This window comes from Mobula hypostoma, chromosome 5, assembly GCF_963921235.1.
Source record: "Mobula hypostoma chromosome 5, sMobHyp1.1, whole genome shotgun sequence".
Taxonomy (NCBI): Eukaryota; Metazoa; Chordata; class Chondrichthyes; order Myliobatiformes; family Myliobatidae; genus Mobula; species Mobula hypostoma.
In genome coordinates, this window is record NC_086101.1 from 23,450,892 (window position 1) to 23,471,960 (window position 21,069).

Here is a 21,069-nt window from a genome sequence, read left to right on the forward strand (position 1 = left end):
AAATCCTGTGTTGTGCCAAACCAGCTAAAAAGCAAATCAAAAACACCCGAACACTAGTCCCTCCCACCTACTCAATGTCCATAAGCCTCCAGCTTCCTCACATTCATGTGCCTGTCTAAACATCTCTTTAAAGTCTCTAATGTATTTGCCTCTACCACTGTTTGAGGCAGTGCATTGCAGTCATTCACCACTCACTGAGTAAAGATATACTATTTACTCTGTGGGCTTCACACCAGCAAGGAATTTCATTGCACCTATTGTATATGACAGGTGTGATCTGATCAGGGAAGTTCGGCTTGCTGCGTGTGAGAGCAAAGAAAGAGACCGCAGGGCTGACAATGTTTAGGCAGAGCAAAACTCCAGAGGCCGCCCAGGACTTTGGGGACAGGCAGGGAAACAGCAGCAGAAAAGGAACCAGAATCTGAATCAGGTTTATTATCACCGGCAAGTGACGTGAAATTTATTAACTTATCAGCAGAACAGTGCAATATATAACATAGAAGAAAAATAAATACTTTATACTTTATTGTTGCCAAACAATTGATACTAGAACGTACAATCATCACAGCGATATTTGATTCTGCACTTCCCGCTCCCTGGAGTACAAATCGATAGTAAATATTAAAAATTTAAATTATAATTCATAAATAGAAAATAGAGAAGGGCAAGTAAGGTAGTGCAAAAAAAAACCGAGGCAGGTCCGGATATTTGGAGGATACGGCCCAGATCTGGGTCAGGATCTGTTCAGCAGTCTTATCACAGTTGGAAAGAAGCTGTTCCCAAATCCGGCCGTACAAGTCTTCATGCTCCTGAACCTTCTCCCGGAGGGAAGAGGGACGAAAAGTGTGTTGGCTGGGTGGGTCGTGTCCTTGATTATCCTGGCAGCACTGCTCCGACAGCGTGCAGTGTAAAGTGAGTCCAAGGATGGAAGATTGGTTTGTGTGATGTGCTGGGTCGTGTTCACGATCTTCTGCAGCTTCTTCCGGTCTTGGACAGGACAACTTCCATACCTAGAAGAATGCTTTCTACAGTGCATCTATAAAAATAAGTAAATCAATTACAGTATGTGTATATTAAATAGATTAAACTTTGTGCAAAAACAGAAATAATATATTAAAATAGTGAGGTAGCATTCGTGGATTCAAAGTCCATTTAGGGATCGGATGGCAGAGGGGAAAAAGCTGTTCCTGATGGTAACAGTGAGAAAAGAGCATGCCCTGGGTGATGGGGGTCCTTAATAATGGACGCTGCTTTTTTAAGACACCGCTGCTTGAAGATGTCCTGCGTACTTTGTAGGCTAGTACCCAAGATAGCGCTGACTAAATTTACGACCATCTGCAGCTTTTTTTGGTCCTCTGCAGTAGCACGCGCCCCCCCCCCCATACCAGACAGTGATGCAGCCTGTCAGAATGCTCTCTACAGTACATCTATAGAAGTTTTTGAGTGTTTCTGTTGACATACCAAATCTCTTCAAACTCCTAATGAAGTATAGTCACTGTCTTGCCATCTTTATAACTGCATCGATATGTTCAGACCAGGTTAGATCCTCATAGATCTTGACACCAAGGAACTTGAAACTGCTCACTCTCTTTATTTCTGATTCCTGTATGAGGATTGGTATGTGTTCTTTCATCTTACCCTTCCTGAAGTCCACGATCAGCTCCTTCGTCTGACATTGAGTGCAAGGTTGTTGCTGCGACATCACTCCACTAGTTGGTATATCTCACTCCTGTACGCCCTCTCACCCCCTGAGATTCTACCAGTTGTATCATTAGCAAATTTATAGGTGGCACTTGAGCTATGCCTGGCCACACAGTCATGGGTATAGAGAGAGTAGAGCAGTGGGCTAAGCACACACCCCTGAGGTGCACCAGTGTTGATCATCAGCGAGGAGGAGATATTATCACCAATCCACACAAATTGCGGTCTTCTGGTTAGGAAGTTGAGGATCCAATGACAGAGGGAAGTACATAAGTTCTGTAACTTATCAATCAGGATTGTGGGAATGATGGTGTTAAATGCTAAGTGTTACGTACCCCGTGACTGGGTTGCCAAACCAGCAGAAATGGATCACTCAGTTGGAGTCTGGATTACTAGAACTAAGAAAGTTTTATTAAAGAAACAAGCAACACAGTACTCTAATCAAAAGGATAATAAATGCAACAGTTCAGCAGTGATAAACACACATGTACACAGAATTAAGATAACAGGATCAATCAAGCTCTGTCATTGTCTAGGGGTAAATGACCAGTTTCAAAGTGACGCAAAGTTCAGTTCAATTTAGTTCAGTTCAGTTTGCAGTAATTGCTGCCGTGGGAGATGGACAGTGGGGGGGGGGGGGAAGGAGAGAGAGAGCAAAACGAATGAATATTCAAACGGCTTCCACACACAGACCTTCGATATTCTTCGCAGTCAGCTTTCGTGCGAGCCCTTTGTGATGTCATCTGAGGTCACCGACCGTGACCCCTCCGTTTCCAGATACAATCGTTTCTCTGCGGTGAACCTGGCACCCAGGCAAGGGTGGACACACACCAGGTTCCTGCCGATCGTGCCTTTCCACCCTGTACGTCTATGGCTTGATCCCGCGACCAGCCGTCCAAAACTTCCCACTGACTTGTAGGAGCCACACCGTTTCCAGGGTCTCGTTACCTCGGGGTGTCATGTGTGTCCTGCCTTAGCAAACCTGTCCCTTTTTATCCCCCTGCTGGGGTATCGCCTGTCCATCACTTCAAACAGTTCAGGGTTCAAAGGCGGAGCCGATCTTGACAGCTCTCCTTCCGTTACTCTCTCCCGTCCCTTCATTAATATCTCCAAATGCTGCTCCATTGTTTTCCTTATCTCTCTTTCTCCTGAAGACAGGTGGCAGACCAACTGCTGATCCCACTGGTGCCAGCCCAGGCCAGCTAACATCTTAATTTATGTGTATTCTCGTCATATAAGCTATAGGCGAACAGCATCCTGACATAGGTGTTTATATTGTCCTGGTGGTCTCTGGCCATGTGAAGAGCCATTGAGATTGCATTTGCCCTTGACTTATTGTGGGGATAGGCAAACTGCATTGGGTCCAGGTTCTTGTTGAGTAGTGATAATGGGGGACTTATTGACTAAATGATTATGGTGGTCATAGCGAGGGTTCATTAAGGTTGTTATTGTTGTCAGGAGTGGTGGGGGAGGGTATTGGAAATAAGCTCCCAATGGCATGTGCTTCAAATAGCCTCTGACAACCAAGTCCTGCTCTTGGCCTTCATATGTGCTTAGCTGATAAGCCCTGCAGAACTGCTTCTACTGACAGGAGAGGCAAAGGTGGGTTACTGGTGCATAAAACCAGTTGCTTTGGACAGATGGCACTCATCAGCTGTGGCTGGCAGCTCATCTAGAAGAAAAACTCAGATCTCAAACCTCCATATGTGACGGACAGACAAGGAGATAAGATGAGAGATAAAAGGGGATGGGGAATGGCGAAGTGGGGGGTACATTACTGGAAGAAATTAGGTTGGAGGAACAATGCCTTATGTTCCATCTGGGTAGCCTCCAACCTGATGGCATGAACATCAATTTCTCAAACTTCTGGTAATTTTCCTCCCCACTCCTTTACCATACCACATCCCATATTCCCTCTCTCACCTTATCTCCTTATCGCCTCCCTCTGGTGCTCTCCTCCCCCCCACCCTTCTTTCTTTCATGGCCTTCTGTCCTCTCCAGTCAGACTCCCCACTTCTCCAGCCCTGTATTTATCACCAATGAACTTCCCAGCTCATCACTTCACCCCTCCCTCCCAGTTTCACCTATCACCTCGTGTTTCTCATCCCCTCACACCTTTGTCTGAGGCCATCGATTCCTCACTCTCTGCCCTCTGGCTAAAGAAACACCTCCTCATCTCTTCTGTTGTAACTGAATGTCCTCCTATTCTGAGATTGTGCCCTCTAGTCTTAGACTCTCCCACGATAGGAAACCTCCTTTCTTAGTTTCCTCAAGTCTCACCCAGGATCAACCCAACCAGTTAACCAGAGAGATCATCAGCACTTGCAACAGTACAAAGCCAGATGGACCATTCGGCCTGCAATATTGTGTTGATTTTGATGCCAGTTTGTACTAAATGTCCCCTGTGTAGCATCTGTATCCCTCCCTTCTCCTTCATGTGTTTATCACACAGCCTCCTAAACTCGACCAAACTGCCTGCTTCCACTAATGTCCCTGGTTACCCATTCCAGGTACCTACCTACTCCTGTGCAAAACTTGGTTTTTAACTCAAGTGTGAGTAAAAAGATGAAGGGGAAGTAAGGTAGTGCAAAAAAACCGAGAGCAGGTCCGGATATTTGGAGGGTATGGCCCAGATTCGGGTCAGGATCCGTTCAGCAGTCTTATCACAGTTGGAACGGATCCTGACTGCTGATGGTGTTGAATGTTGAACTGCAGTCCAGAAACAGCATTCTCACATAAGCATCCTTCTTCTCCAGATGTTTAAGGACAGTGTGTAGAGATGTGGCTATTGTGTCGCCTATTGATCGGTTGTGTTGGTAGGCAAACTGTAGAGGATCCACTGTGGATCGTAGCAAGCTGCAGATGTAGTCCTTAACCAGCCTAGCAAAGCATCAGCTTATTATTGAGGTAGTGTGACAGGACAGCAGTCGTTCAGACATGTTACCTTGGTCTTTTCTGAACTTCCGTATTTGAGAGCTCATGGCAGAACCCGATAAAATCCGGGCCAAATCTGTTCGGGATTGGCAGTAACCAGTCAGGGACAGACAGGGTACGTGTTGGAGTTTTCCCTACACTTCAGGTAATTGAAGTACCAGTGAGACACAGGATGGGAAGTTTTCACTGTAACCCAATTCTCCAGAAAGTGATGGAGTTGTTGGTAATCTTGTTACTTACTTCTACGTTCCAAAGGACATCACACACCAGACTAGTGTGTGAATTTTTTGTTCAAGATTACAAGGCTGCTGCCATATCCCGCATCTGTAAGTGTACAAAGTGAAACAGCTCAGTAACCAGACACCGAGTTCACACATTGACACACATCTGACAGGGTGACACGTCCAGTGGAATGTTACAGAGCTGCATCACAACTTGCAATGCAGGACAGTCACAGCAGAGGGTGCAGTTGGCATACCAACTTTCTAAACCCAAAGGATCTATTTTCAACAGTCGCAGCCTGGTGCACTGTCATCAACATCAGAACAGCCAGCCCGTCATTAGAAGGGGACAGCTTCTGGGGGACACCCTGTACTGCCACACCTCACTGTCTCAGTGTGATCACAGCACGGGATCAGAAGCAACATCACCCTGATCCATATCAAACCATCTCTGCCGGATTGCCGATATACTGGCCATTGGGGAGGCCGGGGTGTCAACAACTCTGAAAGATCTATCCTGGGCCCAACAGGCTGATCCATTCACGAAGACATGGTATGTTAGAGATGTACTGTGGAGATCATTTGACTGGATGCACAGGATGGGGGGGTGGGGGGGGGGACTTGCAGGTTTGCAGACTCAACCAGCTCCATTGTGGGCACAAACCTACCCACCAGTCGAGAGGCGGTGCCTCAGGAAAGTGACAGTCGTCATTAAGGATGCTTTGCCTCGGGACGTGTCCTCTTCTCACTTCTGCCAGGTGGTTTTGCAGTCTGAAGACACAATCAACGTTTAAGAACAGCTTCTTCCCCTCCAGCATCAGGTTTCCAAATGGTCCGACAACCCATGGACACCATCTCACCACTTCCCTCTCTTTTGCCACTACTTTTAAAAATTCTTCCCATAACTTACCTTTTATTATGACTTGCATTGTACTGCGACCACAAAGCAATGAATTTCATGATAAACAAAGATAATAAATCTGATTCTGATCATTCTGTATTAATGACCGAGACACGTAATAACCAAACTCAGTCTGTGATGGGATTTTGGGTTTGGATTGCTTTGAGAGAGTTGTAGTGGAGGCTGATTTAATGTCGTACTCACCAGGAAGCTGCAGACGTATCTCCATAGATAGAAGAGTTGTGCTGAACCAGCAAAAAGAAAACCCAAAACACCCAAACACCAATTCAACACCCCCCCACCGCCACCCCGACATCCTCCTTATATCCATGTGCCTATCCAAACCTCTCCTAAAGGCCTCTAATTTATTTGCCCCTCTCACCATATCAGGCATCCAGGACTCTGAGTTTAAAAAAAACTTACCTCGCACATCCCCTTGAACCTACCCCCCTCACCTTCAATGCATGCCCTGTGCTATTAGACATTTCAGCGCCCCCCCCACCCCCGGGAAAAAAGATAATCCCTGTCAACTCTACCTATGCCTCTCAGAATCTTGTGAACCTCCAGATCTACCCTCAGCCTCCAGCACTCCAGAGGAAGCAACCCAGGTTTACCCAGCCTCTCGTGATAGCACAAGCTCTCTAAACCAGGCAGCATTCTGGTACCGAGCTGTAACACCTCACACTTATCTGGGTTAAACTCCATCTGCCATTTCTCAGCCCACCTCTGCAACTGATCTCAGTTGTGCTGTATTCTTTCCCAGCCTTCTACACTGTCCACAACTCCGGTTTTGGTATCATCCAGAAATTTACTAAACCATCCATCTATATTTTCATCCAGGTCATTTATATACATTACAAACAGCAGAGGTCCCACTACAGATCCCTGTGGAATTCCACTAATTACAGGCCTCCAGCTCAAACAAGTTCCTTCAATCGCTACCTTCTGTCTTCTAAGCTAGTTCTGAATCCAAACAGTCTATTTGCTGCAGACTCCATGCATCTTGATCTTCTGGATTAGCTTCCCATGAGGGACTTTGTAAAATGCCTTACTAAAATCCATTTAGACATCTACTGCCCAACCTTCGAACTCCTTGTCAAAAAAACTCAATCGTTGGTAAGGCACAACTTGCCCCGCACAAAGCTGTGCTGGTTCTCCCTAATTAGGCTGTGGTTTTCCAAATGCTCGTATATCTGCCGCCTAAGAATTTTCTCCAGCAATTTCCTTATAACTGACGTGAGACACACCGGTTTATTATTCTCAGCATTTTCCCTTCATAAATAGAGGTACAATATTAGCCACTCGCCAGTCCTCCAGGACCTCGACCGTGGCTAGAGAGGACACACAGATACTGATCAAAGACTGTCAATAACCTGAGTAAATCCCATCAGGTCCACCTTCATGCTCACTTGAACACCCAACACTTCCTTCCCCTTGATTTCCGAACACCCTGACATACTTAACGCGCTCATTCGCTGCATCTAAGCAAATGTTTCCCCCCTTTGATCTTGAGTGATCCCATCCCCTTTCCATAGTTATCCTTTTTTACTCTGATGTATGTATAGAATGCCTTGGGGTTCACCTCAATCCTACTTGTCAAGGACTTTCCATGGCCCTCCTGGCTTTGCTAATTCCCTTCTTTAGTTCTTTTCTGGATTGTTTATAATTCTCATGCTTTGTTTGATATTAACTTCTGAAGCTTTACATACTTTTCCTTCTTGAATAAATTCATCACCTCTCTGGATATCCGAGTTTCTCTTATCTTTCCATCCACGTCCTTCCTTTTAACAGGAACTCACTTTTCCTGTACTCTCAGCAATTGATCTTTAAACACCCTCCACATGTCTGATATGGACTTGCCAGAGAAAAGGTGATCCCAATTAGAATCAGAATCAGGTTTGTTATTACTGGCATGGGTTGTGAAATTGGTTAACTTAGCAGCAGCAGTACAGTGCAATATAAAATAAAGAAAAAAATAAACAAGTAAATCAATTACAGGAAGTATATATGGAATGGATTAAAAACAGTGGAAAAATAAATAATATTAACCAATAAATTTAAAAAGAAAAAAGTGAGGTAGTGTTCATAGGTTCAATGTCCATTTAGGAATTGTATGGCAGAGGGGAAGAAGCTCTTCCTGAATTGCTGAGTGTGTGTCTTCAGGCTTCTGTACCTCCTTCCTGATAGTAACAATTAGAAGAGGGCATGTCCTGGGTTGGTGGGGGGTGGGGAGGTGGGTCATTAACAATGGACATCACTGTTCCTGTCTAATGCCCTCATAATACACTGCAAGTGCAGCCTCACTAGTGTCTGGTACAACAACGTTCCATCTATTACACTCTGCCTCACTGCTCAAGGCCAGCATGCCAGAGGTCAGAGTTTCACCAGACAAGGATCCACAAAGAGAGGCTGGCATGCCTCCCTGAAATACAGCCTGGAACACACAAGAATTCAGGACCAATCAGACAGCCCCGCTGTCCCGATGAAGCAATAACCCACAAAGACAACAGGACACTGCAAGACATTGAAAATCGCACGCCAATTTAATCACCCCAAATTGAATAAAAGCAAACTTAGAAATGGGAAGGGTACAATCACACTGATGGGATTGTACTGATGATGAGGATGGCATCTGTTAATCTCGCGAGACCATGGATCTGCACCTGGAAGTGACCTCTCCAGGGTGCAGGCCTGGGCAAGGTTGTATGCAAGACCGGCAGTTGCCTATGCAGCAAGTCTTCCCTGTCCACACCACCAATGTTGTCCAAGGGAAGGGCAAGGGCCGATACAGCTTGGCACCAGTGATGTCGCAGGAGTTGCCAGAATGAGGTTGAAGGCAACGTCTGACTGCCGTAGGGACTCCAGCTCCGGATTTGTCCACAGGGTTTACTCTCGAAGCCTTTCCCATGAGTGGGTATGGCTGCAGGGCAGCGGAGGTTTGAAATCAGTTTTCCCTCTCTTAGATGGACTGCCTTCCCAGGCTGATGAGCTCCATCTACCCGAAGCACTGGTTTTAAGGTGCCAGGACCCGCCTTCACCCCTTCTCCTGTCAGTAGAAACTGTTCCACCGGGCTTAGAGTCTAAGCCACACGAGAAGGACAGGAGTTGGACTTGGTTGTCAGAGGCTATTTGAGGCGCATGCCGTGAGGGGCACTTTTAGGTAGTGGGAGATTGTCCCCACTACCACTCCTCGGCTTGACAACCTTGGATTCTACTACAGACCCCCAAAATCAGCGGTCCCCAACCACTGGGCCGCGGACCGGTACCAGGCCGCAAAGTATGTGCTACGGGGCCACGAGGAAACAATATGTTTTGGCGATATGAGTCAGCTGCACCATTCCTCATTGTCACGCACTGTTGAGCATGAACGCATGCGAGGTCATTACGCGCGCGTCATCCATGTCAGCGCAGGAAGAAGATCAACTCCTCGAGCTTGCAAATGACGGCGGGCTGAAAAGTATGTTTGACATGATATCTCTGCCAGCATTCTGGATCAAAGTCAAGACTGAATATACTGAGACAGCCACGAAAGCACTGAAAATGTTGCTTCCATTTTCAACATATCTCTGCGAAGCAGGATTTTCTGCAATGAATGCAACAAAAACTAAATTGCAGAATAGACTGGACATAAGGAACCCCCTTCGAGTATCGCTGTCTCCCGTCATCCCTCGATAGGACTGTCTTATGGCAGGGAAACAAGCCCAGGGCTCCCACCGATTCAGTGATATTGGTGTGTTGCAATTATTTTATAAGTTCATACGGGGAAAATATGTGCTGTGTGTTTAATATCCAAACGTTACTTAAAATGTTATGATGCTATTGACTTACTTATATAACCATATAACAATTACAGCACGGAAACAGGCGATCTCGGCCCTTCTAGTCCGTGCCGAACACTACTCTCACTTAGCCCCACTGACCTGTATTCAGCCCATAACCCTCCATTCCTTTCCTGTCCATATACCTATCCAATTTTTCTTTAAATGATAATATCGAACCTGCCTCTACCACTTCTAATGGAAGTTCGTTCAACACTTACTTCAATCTCCCGTCCTCCCCTGATAATTGACTTATCATTATATCCATGCGAGGAAAATATGCGGTGTGTTTAATATTAAATTCATTAGATAACTCCTTTTAGAAATGAAATTGAGTGTACTAGCCACTTATCACCGATATTCCAGTCGTGATTAACACCCCCCCCACCTGAACAGAATCGCCAAAAATGATTTGTAGAAAAAAAACTGCACGTACACGCATGCGAACTGGTGCCCGCACAAGGCTTCATGGTTATTGCAGTCTTTCTCGGGGTAAACACAACGTATTTGACTGCTACTCTTGTCCATTAGCAACCCTACCCCCCCCCCAACCCCTCCGGGTCGGCCGGTCCGCAAGAATATTGTCAATATTAAACCGGTCCGCAGTGCAAAAAAGGCTGGGGACCCCTGCCCTAAATGTATGCTATGCTAAATGCGTTGCTTCCTCATAGTTCAATAACTTTGGTTCAATCCTGGCCCCGGGCTGTTGTGTGGAGTTTGCATACTCTTCCTGGGACTGTGTAGGTTTTCCCCAGTAATGCAGTTTCCTCCCACATTCCATAAGCGAAATGGTTGGGATGCAAAATGATGACTGTAAATTACTTCTAGGGTGGATGGAAAATGGTGGAAGAATAGATTAGAGGGGAAAATTAGCAGGGATGTGGGGTTGTCCTGTGAGCTGGCACAGATCTGATGAGGGATATCATATGGAAACATTGCATTTCACAGCACCTAGGCAATAGTACACAAGCTGCAGGATAGACATGTTCCATAGTGGAAGAAGTTCTCAAATGGCAGGGGTAGGCAACTGTGGCTGACAAAGAAAGTTAAGGAATGCACAAGATGAAGCAGTTACCTTGTGTATAAGATGAGAGGCATTGATCATGTGGATGGTCAGAGGCTTTTCCCCAGTGCTGAAATGGCCAGCATCAGAGGGCATAGTTTTAAGGTTCTTGGCAGTAGGTACAGAGGAGATGTCAGAGGCAAGTTATTTTGTTTTTTGAAAACGCAGAGAGTGGTGAGTGTGTGGAGTGAGCTGCCGGCGGCGGTGGTAGAGGCAGTAACGATAGGGTCTTTTAAGAGACTCCTAGATAGGTATATAGAGCTCAGAAAAATAGAGGACTATGGACAAGCCTAGGTAGTTGTAAGGTAGGGACATGTTCGGCACAGCTTCGTGGGCTGAAGGGCCTGTATTGTGCTGTAGGTTTTCTATGTTTCTAAATTGGTCATGATCTTTCCAGGATCACTTGATTCCGGCATGGTCCCAGAGGACTGGAAGATTGCAAGTGTCGCTCTGCTCTTTAAGAGAGGGCAGCAAGAGAAAGGAAATTATAGGCCAGTTAGCTTAATCTCAGTGGTTGGGAAGTGTTGGAGTCTACTATTAAGGATGAGGTTTTGAGGTACTTGGAGACCAGTGATAAAGTTAAAGTCAACATGGTTTCTGTAAAAGGAAATCTTGTTTGACAAATCTGTTAGGGTTCAAGAAGTAACAAGCAGGGTGGGACAAAGGAGATGCAGTGCATGTCATTTACTTCAATTTTCAGAAAGCATTTGATAAGGTGCCACACGAGGCCACTTAACTAGATAAAATCCAATGGCATTACAGGAAAGACACTGGCATGGACAGCGGAATGGCTGACAGGCAGGAGGCAGTGAGTGGGAATAAAAGAGGCCCTTTCTGGTTGGCTGCTGGTGACTCGTGGTGTTCCTCAGGGGTCTGTATTGGGAATGCTGCTTTCCATATTGTTTGTCCATGATTTAGATAATGGAGTTAATGGCTCTGTGGCAAAGTTTGCTGATGATACAAAGATGGGTAGAGAGGTAGGTAGTGCTGAGGAAGTAATGCGATTGTAGCCGGACTTAGACAAATTCGAAGTATGAGCAAAACAGTGGCAAATAGAATACAGTGTTGGGAAATGTATGAACATGCATTTTGGTAACAGGAACAATCATGTGGACTATTAGCTAAGTGGGGAGAATGTTCAAAAAGAGGTGCAGAGGAACTTAGGAGTCCTCATGCAAAACTCCCAAAAGGTTCAATTACAGGCTGAGTCTGTGGTAAAGAAGGCAAATGCAATGTTGGCATTTATTTCAAGGGGAATAGAATATATTTAAAAAAAGGAGTTAATGCTAAGCCTTTATAAGACACCAGTCAGACTGCACTTGCACTATTGTCAACAGTTTTGGGCCCCAAATTTCAGAAAAGATGATGTGTTGTCATTGAAGAGAGTCCAGAGAAGGTTCATGAGGATGATTCCAGAAATGAAGGGGTTAACATGTGAAGAGCATTTGGCAGCTTTAGGCTTGTACTCACTGGAATTTAGAAGAATGGGAGGGGGTCAGTTCCTCCTCTCATTGGACCATCCACATCCTGATTTAAGAAACCTTCCTGGATATACTTAAATTCAGATCTATCTAAACATCTTACACCAAAGTCCTAATTTACAGTATATTAGGGAAGTTGAAATCCCGATGAAAACAACCCCATCATTTTTAAATATTTCCTTAATCTGATTACATACCTGTTCTTCAATGTCCTGGTAGCTATTAGGGGGTTTGTAGTACAATCCCATCAGTGTGACTGCACCATTCCTCTTCCCGAGTTCCTCCCAATAGACTCAGTATCTGACCCCTCCATTATCTCTCCTCTGACAGGATCTGTGATAATCCTGATCATTTGTGCAACTCCACTCCCTCTTTCACCTCCTCTATCTTTTCTCAAATTTTGAAAACCTGGTACATTAATCACCCATTCCTGCCCCTCTCTCAAAGAAGTTTCAGTAACGACTACAACATCATAGTCCCATGTACTGATTCATGCTCTAAGGTTATCTTCACCCATAATACTCCTGGTATTTAAATATACACACTTCGAAACATCCTGCCCATCATACCTATTATTTCAATTTTGCTTTTCAATACTTTTCTGGATATCTATCTTCTGATCTGATCCTTCGCTTACTAATCTGGGGCTCCAAAACTAGTTTAGACTCTCCATAGTAAGATCAGCAAACCTCCCAGCTAGAGTATTGGTTTCCCTCCAATTCAGGTCCAACTCACCCCTCCTGTATAGGTCACTCCTTCCCCAGAAAAGGTTTCAATGATCCAAGAACTTGAATCTGTGTCCTCTGCACCAGCCCATGGCACAGGGAGTAATCTGGAGATTACAACCTCGAAGGTCATTGCCTTCAGCCGCTTTCTTAACTCTATATACTCACTGCACAGGACGTCTTCCCATTTTCTGCCTATGTCATTGGTGACAAAATGCACCACAACCTCTGGCTGTCCCCCATCCCCCTTAGGAATGTCCTGCAGCCATTCTGATACGTCATGGACCCGAGAACCAGGAGGCAACACACATTCCTGGTGTCTCTTCTGTGGCTACAGAATCTCCTCTCTGTCCCTCTAACTATCGAGTCTCCTATAACTATGACACTGCCTGACTTCACCACCACCCCCCCCCCCCCGCCCCGTTGAGGCTCAGAACCAGCCACAGCTACTGCTGTGATCTGATGGGTCATCCCACTCCAGCAGTATGCAAAAGAGTATACTTGTTGCTGAGCGCAATGGCCACAGAGGAACTCAGCATTGACTTCTTAATCTCCTTACCTCTCCTAGTGGGCACACATCTACCGTCCGAAGTCTATACTCTGGGTATGAGCACCTCTTCTAAAGTCCCATCTATAATATCTCTGGCCTCCCGAATGATCCAGAGTACATCCAACTCCAGCTCCAAATCTCTGACCCGGTCAGTCAGGCGCTGAAATTGGGTGCACTTCTCGCGGATGCAGTCATCAGGGAAACCGTTAGATATGCTGAATTCCCACATCTGACAGGAGCATTCCATTTTGACTACTCCACACCAAAAAAGGCTTGCCTCTTCTTAAATGCGCATTTACCTGCTCATGCAGAATTCTGTCAAGCCAAAGCCTTCCCACTCTACCACTGATTCACTCAATCAATGGCCACTCGACTTGAGACTACTTTTATTTGCAGCTGAGGTCAGGCCTCTGATGTCAATTTCCACACCTGCACAGCCCAAAAACACTGGCCTTGCCCGAATCTGCTCCTTTCATCCTTTCTCCTGAAAGATATGGCTCTGACCCAATGCTCACTCTTCTTGCCTGAGCTGCAGAAAAGAGACTGGCTTTACCAGAGTCTGCTCTTTTCGCACTCACACTCCTAGCTTCCATAGGCTCTGGAAAGATCATTGATTGGGGCAGCTGGGAAAGGGAAGAGATATGTGAAGTAGCTGGATTACTCAAAGAGCTGATAGACCCATATCTTTCTACTTCACATCATTGGTTGGAACTCCAGCCCCCCTTTGGCCATCTCGGCTGCAGTGCTGACAGATTGTTTTCTAAAGCCCACCAACACAAGATGGTGATGAAAAACTACCCTCAGAAAACTTAGCTCACCAGGTCTTGTCAGGATGTAATCCTTCCTGACGGAGCTGACTGGATTGCTTGCCACACACACGTATGTGGCTCTCTCATTCCATGCATCATTCTGGATCAGGAGAGTCCTGTTGCCATCTGTCATCTGGTCATTATGGGAGACTTGGACTCCATTTTTCCACCACTGATACTCCAGAGGATCTCCATCGACCTTACAGGTGAGCTGGGTGGTGGAACCGATGAAGATGGTATTGATGGCGATCAGATCTTCTGATAGAGGACCTAAAGGGGAGAGTGTGGTTAATGAACGGTGAAAAATTCTAATGAAAACTTACCACCCGGCAACACACTAAATGCATCGGAAAGATCAACACTCTGCAACAACAAAGTTCCCAAGGCGGCACCTTCCAGACCCACAACCACCATCATCTAGGAGGACGAGAACAGCAGATTCCTGGGAACATCACCTCTTGGAAATTTCCCAAGTCATTCACCATCCTGACTTGTAAAAATATCGCCGTTCCTTCATTGTCACTGGGTCAAAATCATAGGATTCCCTCCCTAACTGCACCTTGGGTGTACCTACACCTCAGGGACTGCAGTGGCTCAAAGCGGCAGCTCATCACCACCTTCTCAAGAGCAGCAAGGGATGGACAATAAATGCCGGCTTCGCTGGTGACACCCACATCCTGTAAATGAATAAATAAAATCAAATAACTGCACATCACAACAAGTTCACACCCAGTGAGCTCATGGTCAGACCGGTGAGGTGGTGTGTGGCAACTGCCATGTATAAACAGGAACTGACAGATGGCTGTTAATGTGGTGTCAAGGCAGAGAGAAGAACAGGGACAGGAAAACAGCAGACTGTCCCCGCTCTTCTCTACAAAGGTAAGTAATGGTTGAAAAATTTGCTCAAGTTCTTTAAGGTCTGGACTGCTATAATCCACCCAAGTGTGGGTGTTTGACATTATTACCAAGGACTCCATCTTGTTCTTAGTTGAAACCTTATTACTGAAGTTGGCTGCAACATTGGAGGCCTCAATATCCACCATAGAGTGCAATGTTCTAAAAGTCACTGAAGCCCATTTTTAAGTTTATGACAAACTTTCTTTCCTCTTTTTTTTCCTGTGAAAATGCTCTTGCCTGGCCTCAACCTCATCAGAATTATTATTTTTGTTAGTGTTTCTGAAAGATACTCAGGGCATCCTACTGCATTCAGTTGGTTTTTATGTGCCGTGTCGGATACAGCCATGAATATTCTTGGCAAGTTTCCACACAAGTGGTTTGTCACTGTCTTCTTCTGTGCAGTGTCTTTACAAGATGGGTGACCCCAGCCAGTATCAATACTCTTCAGAGATTGTCTGCCTGGTGTCAGTGGTCGTAGAACCAGGACCTGTGATATGCACCGTCTGCTTGTACGACCATTCACCACCTGCTCCCATGGCTTCACGCGACCCTGATCTGGGGTGACGGTGCCAAGTAGGTGCCACACCCTGCACAAGGGTGACCTACAGGCTAGCAGAGGGAAGGAGCCCTGCCACCCACCTACTAAATTAAGCCTGCTATAGTGGTGAGAACTAACAGAACTGACAGTGTAAAGCTGATAGCTTGAGAAACACGTAGACTGATAATAAGCTGTGGGTACTTATAATGTTTGAGGAGATGTGACACCAATTGGATGTATGAAAGGCATGTTCCATTACAAGACCACAAGACGGAGCAGCAGAATTAGGCCATAAAATTAGCGCCAATCTCCTGCCTTCCCCCCACCCCTCCAGTATCCTTTCAAGACCTGATCAATCAAAAATCTATCAACCTCTGCTTTAGATATACATAAATACTTGGCCTCCACAGCTGCCTGTAGCAAAGTATTCCACCCTCTGGCAAAATAAATTCCTCCTCATCTCCATTCTGAAAGGATACCCCTCTATTTTACCATTGTTTCCTCTGGTCTTAGACTCTCCCACCATAGGAAACAACCTCTCCATATACACTCTCACAAGGCCTTTTCACCATTCGCTACGTTCCAATGAGATCACCCCTCATTCTTCCAAATTCTTGTGAATACAGGCCTAGAGCCATCAAACGCTCATCATGAAAAGCCGTTTAACCCTGGAATCATTTTGTGAACATTGTTTGAACCCTCTCCAGTTTCAGCACATCCTTTCGAAGATAAAGGGCATTAAAATGTTCACAATACTCCAAGTGAGTCCTAACCAGGGCTTCATAAAGTCTCAATAAAGCATCCCTGCTTTTATCTTCTAGTCCTCTTGAAATGAAAGCTAACATTGCGTTTGCCTTCCTCAACACAGACTCAAACTGCAAATTAACCTTTAGGGAGTACTGCACAAGGACTCCAAAGTCTCTTTGTGCCCCAGTTTGTTTCATTTTCTCTCCATTTGGAAAATAGTCTATCTTTTCATTTCTTCTACCAAAGTGCATGGCCATACACTTCCTGACACTATTCCATCAGGCACTTCTTTGCCCATTCCCCTAATCTGTCTAAATCCTTCTGTAGTCTCTCTACTTCCTCAAACTTCCTGCCCCTCTACCTATCTTAATATTGCAACAATGCCATCAATTCCATCGTCCAAATCATTGGCATGTAATGTAAAAGAACTGCCCAACACAGACCACTGTGGAACACCACTGGTCACTAGCAGTCAGCCAGAAAAGGTTCCTTTTACTCCCACTCTCTGCCTCCTGAAAATCAGCCTCTGCTTCATCTGTGCGAGAATATTTCCTGTCATACCCCGGGCTCATGTTAAGCAGATTCATGTGTGGCACCTTGCCAATCACCTTCTCAAAATCCAAATGCACAACATCTACAGATTCTCCTTTGTCCTGCTTTTCATTTCTTGAATGAATTCTACGAATGCTCAAGTACAGCTATCTCAGACGAGAGTTTGGATACATACATGGAATTATGATGTAGTGGCCATTACAGAGACTTGGCTGGCACTAAGGCAGGAATGGATTCTCAATATTCCCGGATTTCAGTGCTTTAAAAGGGATAGAGAGGGTGGAAAAAGGGATGGAGGGGTGGCATTACTGGTCAGGGATACTATTACAGCTACAGAAAGGGTGGGTAATGTAGCAGGATCCTCTTTTGAGTCAGTATGGGTGGAAGTCAGGAACAGGCAGGGAGCAGTTACTCTATTGGGGGTATTCTATCAGCCCCCTGGTAGCAGCAGAGATACAGAAGAGCAGATTGGGAGGCAGATTTTGGAAAGGTGCAAAAATAACAGGGTTGTTATCATGGGTGACTTTAACTTCCCTAATATTGATTGGCACCTGATTAGTTCCAAGGGTTTAGATGCGGCAGAGTTTGTTAAGTGTGTCCAGGACGGATTCCTGTCACAGTATGTGGACAGGCCAACCTGGGAGATGCCATACTAGATCTAGTACTAGGTAATGAACTGGGTCAGGTCACAGATCTCTCAGTGGGTGAGCATCTGGGGGACAGTGACCACTGCTCCCTGGCCTTCAGCATTATCATGGAAAAGGATAGAATCAGAGAGGACAGGAAAATTTTTAATTGGGGAAAGGCAAATTATGAGGCTATAAGGCTAGAACTTGTGGGAGTGAATTGGGATGATGTTTTTGCAGGGAAATGTACTCTGGACATGTGGTCGATGTTTAGAGATCTCTTGCGGGATGTTAGGGATAAATTTGTCCCGGTGAGGAAGATAAAGAATGGTAGGGTGAAGGAACCATGGGTGACAAGTGAGGTGGAAAATCTAGTCAGGAGGAAGAAGGCAGCATACATGAGGTTTAGGAAGCAAGGATCAGATGGGTCTATTGAGGAATATAGGGAAACAAGAAAGGAGCTTAAGAAGGGGCTGAGAAGAGCAAGAAGGGGGCATGAGAAGGCCTTGGCGAGTAGGGTAAAGGAAAACCCCAAGGCATGCTTCAACTACGTGAAGAAAAAAAGGATGACAGGAGTGAAGGTAGGACCGATTAGAGATAAAGCTGGGAAGATGTGCCTGGAGGCTGTGGAAGTGAGCGAGTTCCTCAATGAATACTTGTCTTCGGTATTCACCAATGAGAGGGAACTTGATGATAGTGAGGACAATATGAGTGAGGTTGATGTTCTGGAGCATGTTGATATTAAGGGAGAGGAGGTGTTGGAGTTGGTAAAATACATTAGGACAGATAAGACCCGGGGCCTGACCGTATATTCCCCAAGCTGCTCCATGAGGTGAGAGAAGAGATTGCTGAGCCTCTGGCTAGGATCTTTATGTCCTCGTTGTCCACGGGAATGGTACCAGAGGATTGGAGGGAGGCGAATGTTGTCCCCCTGTTCAAAAAAGGTAGTAGGGATAGTCCGGGTAACTATAGACCAGTGAGCCTTACATCTGTGGTGGGAAAGCTGTTGGAAAAGATTCTTAGAGATAGGATCTATAGGCATTTAGAGAATCATGGTCTAATCAGGGACAGTCAGCATAGCTTTGTGAAGGGCAGATCGTGTCTAACAAGCCTGATAGAGTTCTTTGAGGAGGTGACCAGGCATATAGATGAGGGTAGTGCAGTGGACGTGATCTATATGGATTTTAGTAAGGTATTTGACAAGGTTCCACAAGGTAGGCTTATTCAGAAAGTCAGAAGGCATGGGATCCAGGGAAGTTTGCCCAGGTGGATTCAGAATTGGCTTGCCTGCAGAAGGCAGAGGGTTGTGGTGGAGGGAGTACATTCGGATTGGAGGTTTGTGACTAGTGGTGTCCCACAAGGATCTGTTCTGGTACCTCTACTTTTCGTGATTTTTATTAACAACCTGGATGTCGGGGTAGAAGGGTGGGTTGGCAAGTTTGCGGACGATATAGAGGTTGGTGGTGTTGTAGATAGTGTAGAGGATTGTCAAAGATTGCAGAGAGACATTGATAGGATGCAGAAGTGGGCTGAGAAGTGGCAGATGGAGTTCAACCCGGAGAAGTGTGAGGTGGTACACTTTGGAAGGACAAACTCCAAGGCAGAGTACAAAGTAAATGGCAGGATACTTGGTAGTGTGGAGGAGCAGAGGGATCTCGGGGTACATGTCCACAGATCCCTGAAAGTTGCCTCACAGGTGGATAGGGTAGTTAAGAAAGCTTATGGGGTGTTAGCTTTCATAAGTCGAGGGATAGGGTTTAAGAGTTGCGATGTAATGATGCAGCTCTATAAAACTCTGGTTAGGCAACACTTGGAGTACTGTGTCCAGTTCTGGTCGCCTCACTATAGGAAGGATGTGGAAGCATTGGAAAGGGTACAGAGGAGATTTACCAGGATGCTGCCTGGTTTAGAGAGTATGGATTATGATCAGAGATTAAGGGAGCTAGGGCTTTACTCTTTCGAGAGGAGGAGGATGAGAAGAGACATGATAGAGGTGTACAAGATAATAAGAGGAATAGAAAGAGTGGATAGCCAGTGCCTCTTCCCCAGGGCACCACTGCTCAATACAAGAGGACATGGCTTTAAGGTAAGGTGTGGGAAGTTTAAGGGGGATATTAAGAGGAAGGTTTTTCACTCAGAGAGTGGTTGGTGCGTGGAATGCACTGCCTGAGTCAGTGGTGGAGGCAGATACACTAGTGAAGTTTAACAGACTACTAGACAGGTAGTATATGGAGGAATTTAAGGTGGCGGCTTATATGGGAGGCAGGGTTTGAGGGTCAGCGCAACATTGTGGGCCGAAGGGCCTGTACTGTGCTGTACTATTTTATGCTCTATGTTCTCATCCTTGGATGGTCAAAATGTAAGAGGCAAGGTAAAAGAGTGGCACAACGGCATTGCAATCGGCAGAACGTTGTGAGAGATGTGAGATTAGTTTAATTGACATTGCTGTCTGGGAGGAGTTTTAACGTGCCCCCCCTCTCCTGACTGCAGGGGTTTCTTTCAGAAGTTCCAGTTTTCTCCCACACTCCAAACACACACAGTTCAGGGCGAGTTGTGGGCCAGCAGGGCGGCAACACTTGTTGGTGCCCAGTGTAATCCCTGCTGATTTAATTTGACACAATTGATTCATTTCACCATCCATTTTGATGTACATGTGACAAATAAATCTAATATTTATATATAAAAAAGAACTATCAGTCAAGAGGGATGAGCAAAGATCCAGAATCCTGATACTCACTTTCACCCCACCAGCCCCTACAGTCAACTGATCATTTTTCACTATTCCCAGCAGATCCAATAAGATTCCACACTAGACGCATCTCTTTCCTTTCTCCCCCCTCCAATTCCAATCCTTGGCACTTTGTAGGGAATCGCTAACCTGGCCACACATTCATTCCTATCTAACACTGTCCCACAGGCATGGCGTTGCAGGCACTCCCCTTCCCCCGCCCCACCCCGTCACCCAGATACTGAGAACTTCAGCGGAAGCAGCCATTGACCTTGCATTTCTTCCCATTCGCCAGACCGCATTCGGAGATCATAACCTGGTCTCCCCCAAGCCACAGGAAGCAAGCACAGGCTATGTGATGGTTTTATGAATCAGTCCATAGCAGTGACCCTGAGCTTCAACACTCTGACACTTGTAATTCACTGTGCCCCTTCTCATCTCCCGGTCGGTGACCTCCTGCCCTCTTCTTTGGGACAACACAAGCTGGAGGAACACCACATCCTCCGCCTGGGCATATTGCAGGCTACAGAACTCAATATTGAGTTCACCTCCTTTATGATAATACGTGCTCTTTGTTCAAATGCAAGAGCCATTTCCCCTGCCACACTCTTCTCTTTCACATTGCCTACTGTCTGACCTGCTGGGCACAGCCCACTGTAGCAAAACCACACAAGCAACAAACTGCACTGGCATGATAGCTTAGTCCGGTCCCACTGACCACATGACTTCACCCAATCAGAATATTCTGCCCATTGCCTTCGCCATCTTCACCACCACC

The 21,069-nt window shown here is 45.8% G+C and overlaps 1 protein-coding gene across 1 annotated transcript in view; it reads right to left on the reverse strand.

Moving 5' to 3' along the window:
- Positions 1 to 439: 439 nt before the first annotated feature.
- Positions 440 to 21,069, reverse strand: part of LOC134347287 (CD48 antigen-like) — a 49,096-nt gene continuing 28,466 nt past the window's right edge. The window contains exons 4-6 of the mRNA XM_063049687.1: positions 14,213 to 14,473; positions 4,876 to 4,959; positions 440 to 1,036 (exon numbers count right to left, since the gene is read on the reverse strand). Of these exons, the coding sequence (XP_062905757.1) occupies positions 4,907 to 4,959; positions 14,213 to 14,473 (314 nt within the window). The 3' untranslated portion in view covers positions 440 to 1,036; positions 4,876 to 4,906. The remainder of the gene's footprint in view (positions 1,037 to 4,875; positions 4,960 to 14,212; positions 14,474 to 21,069) is intronic.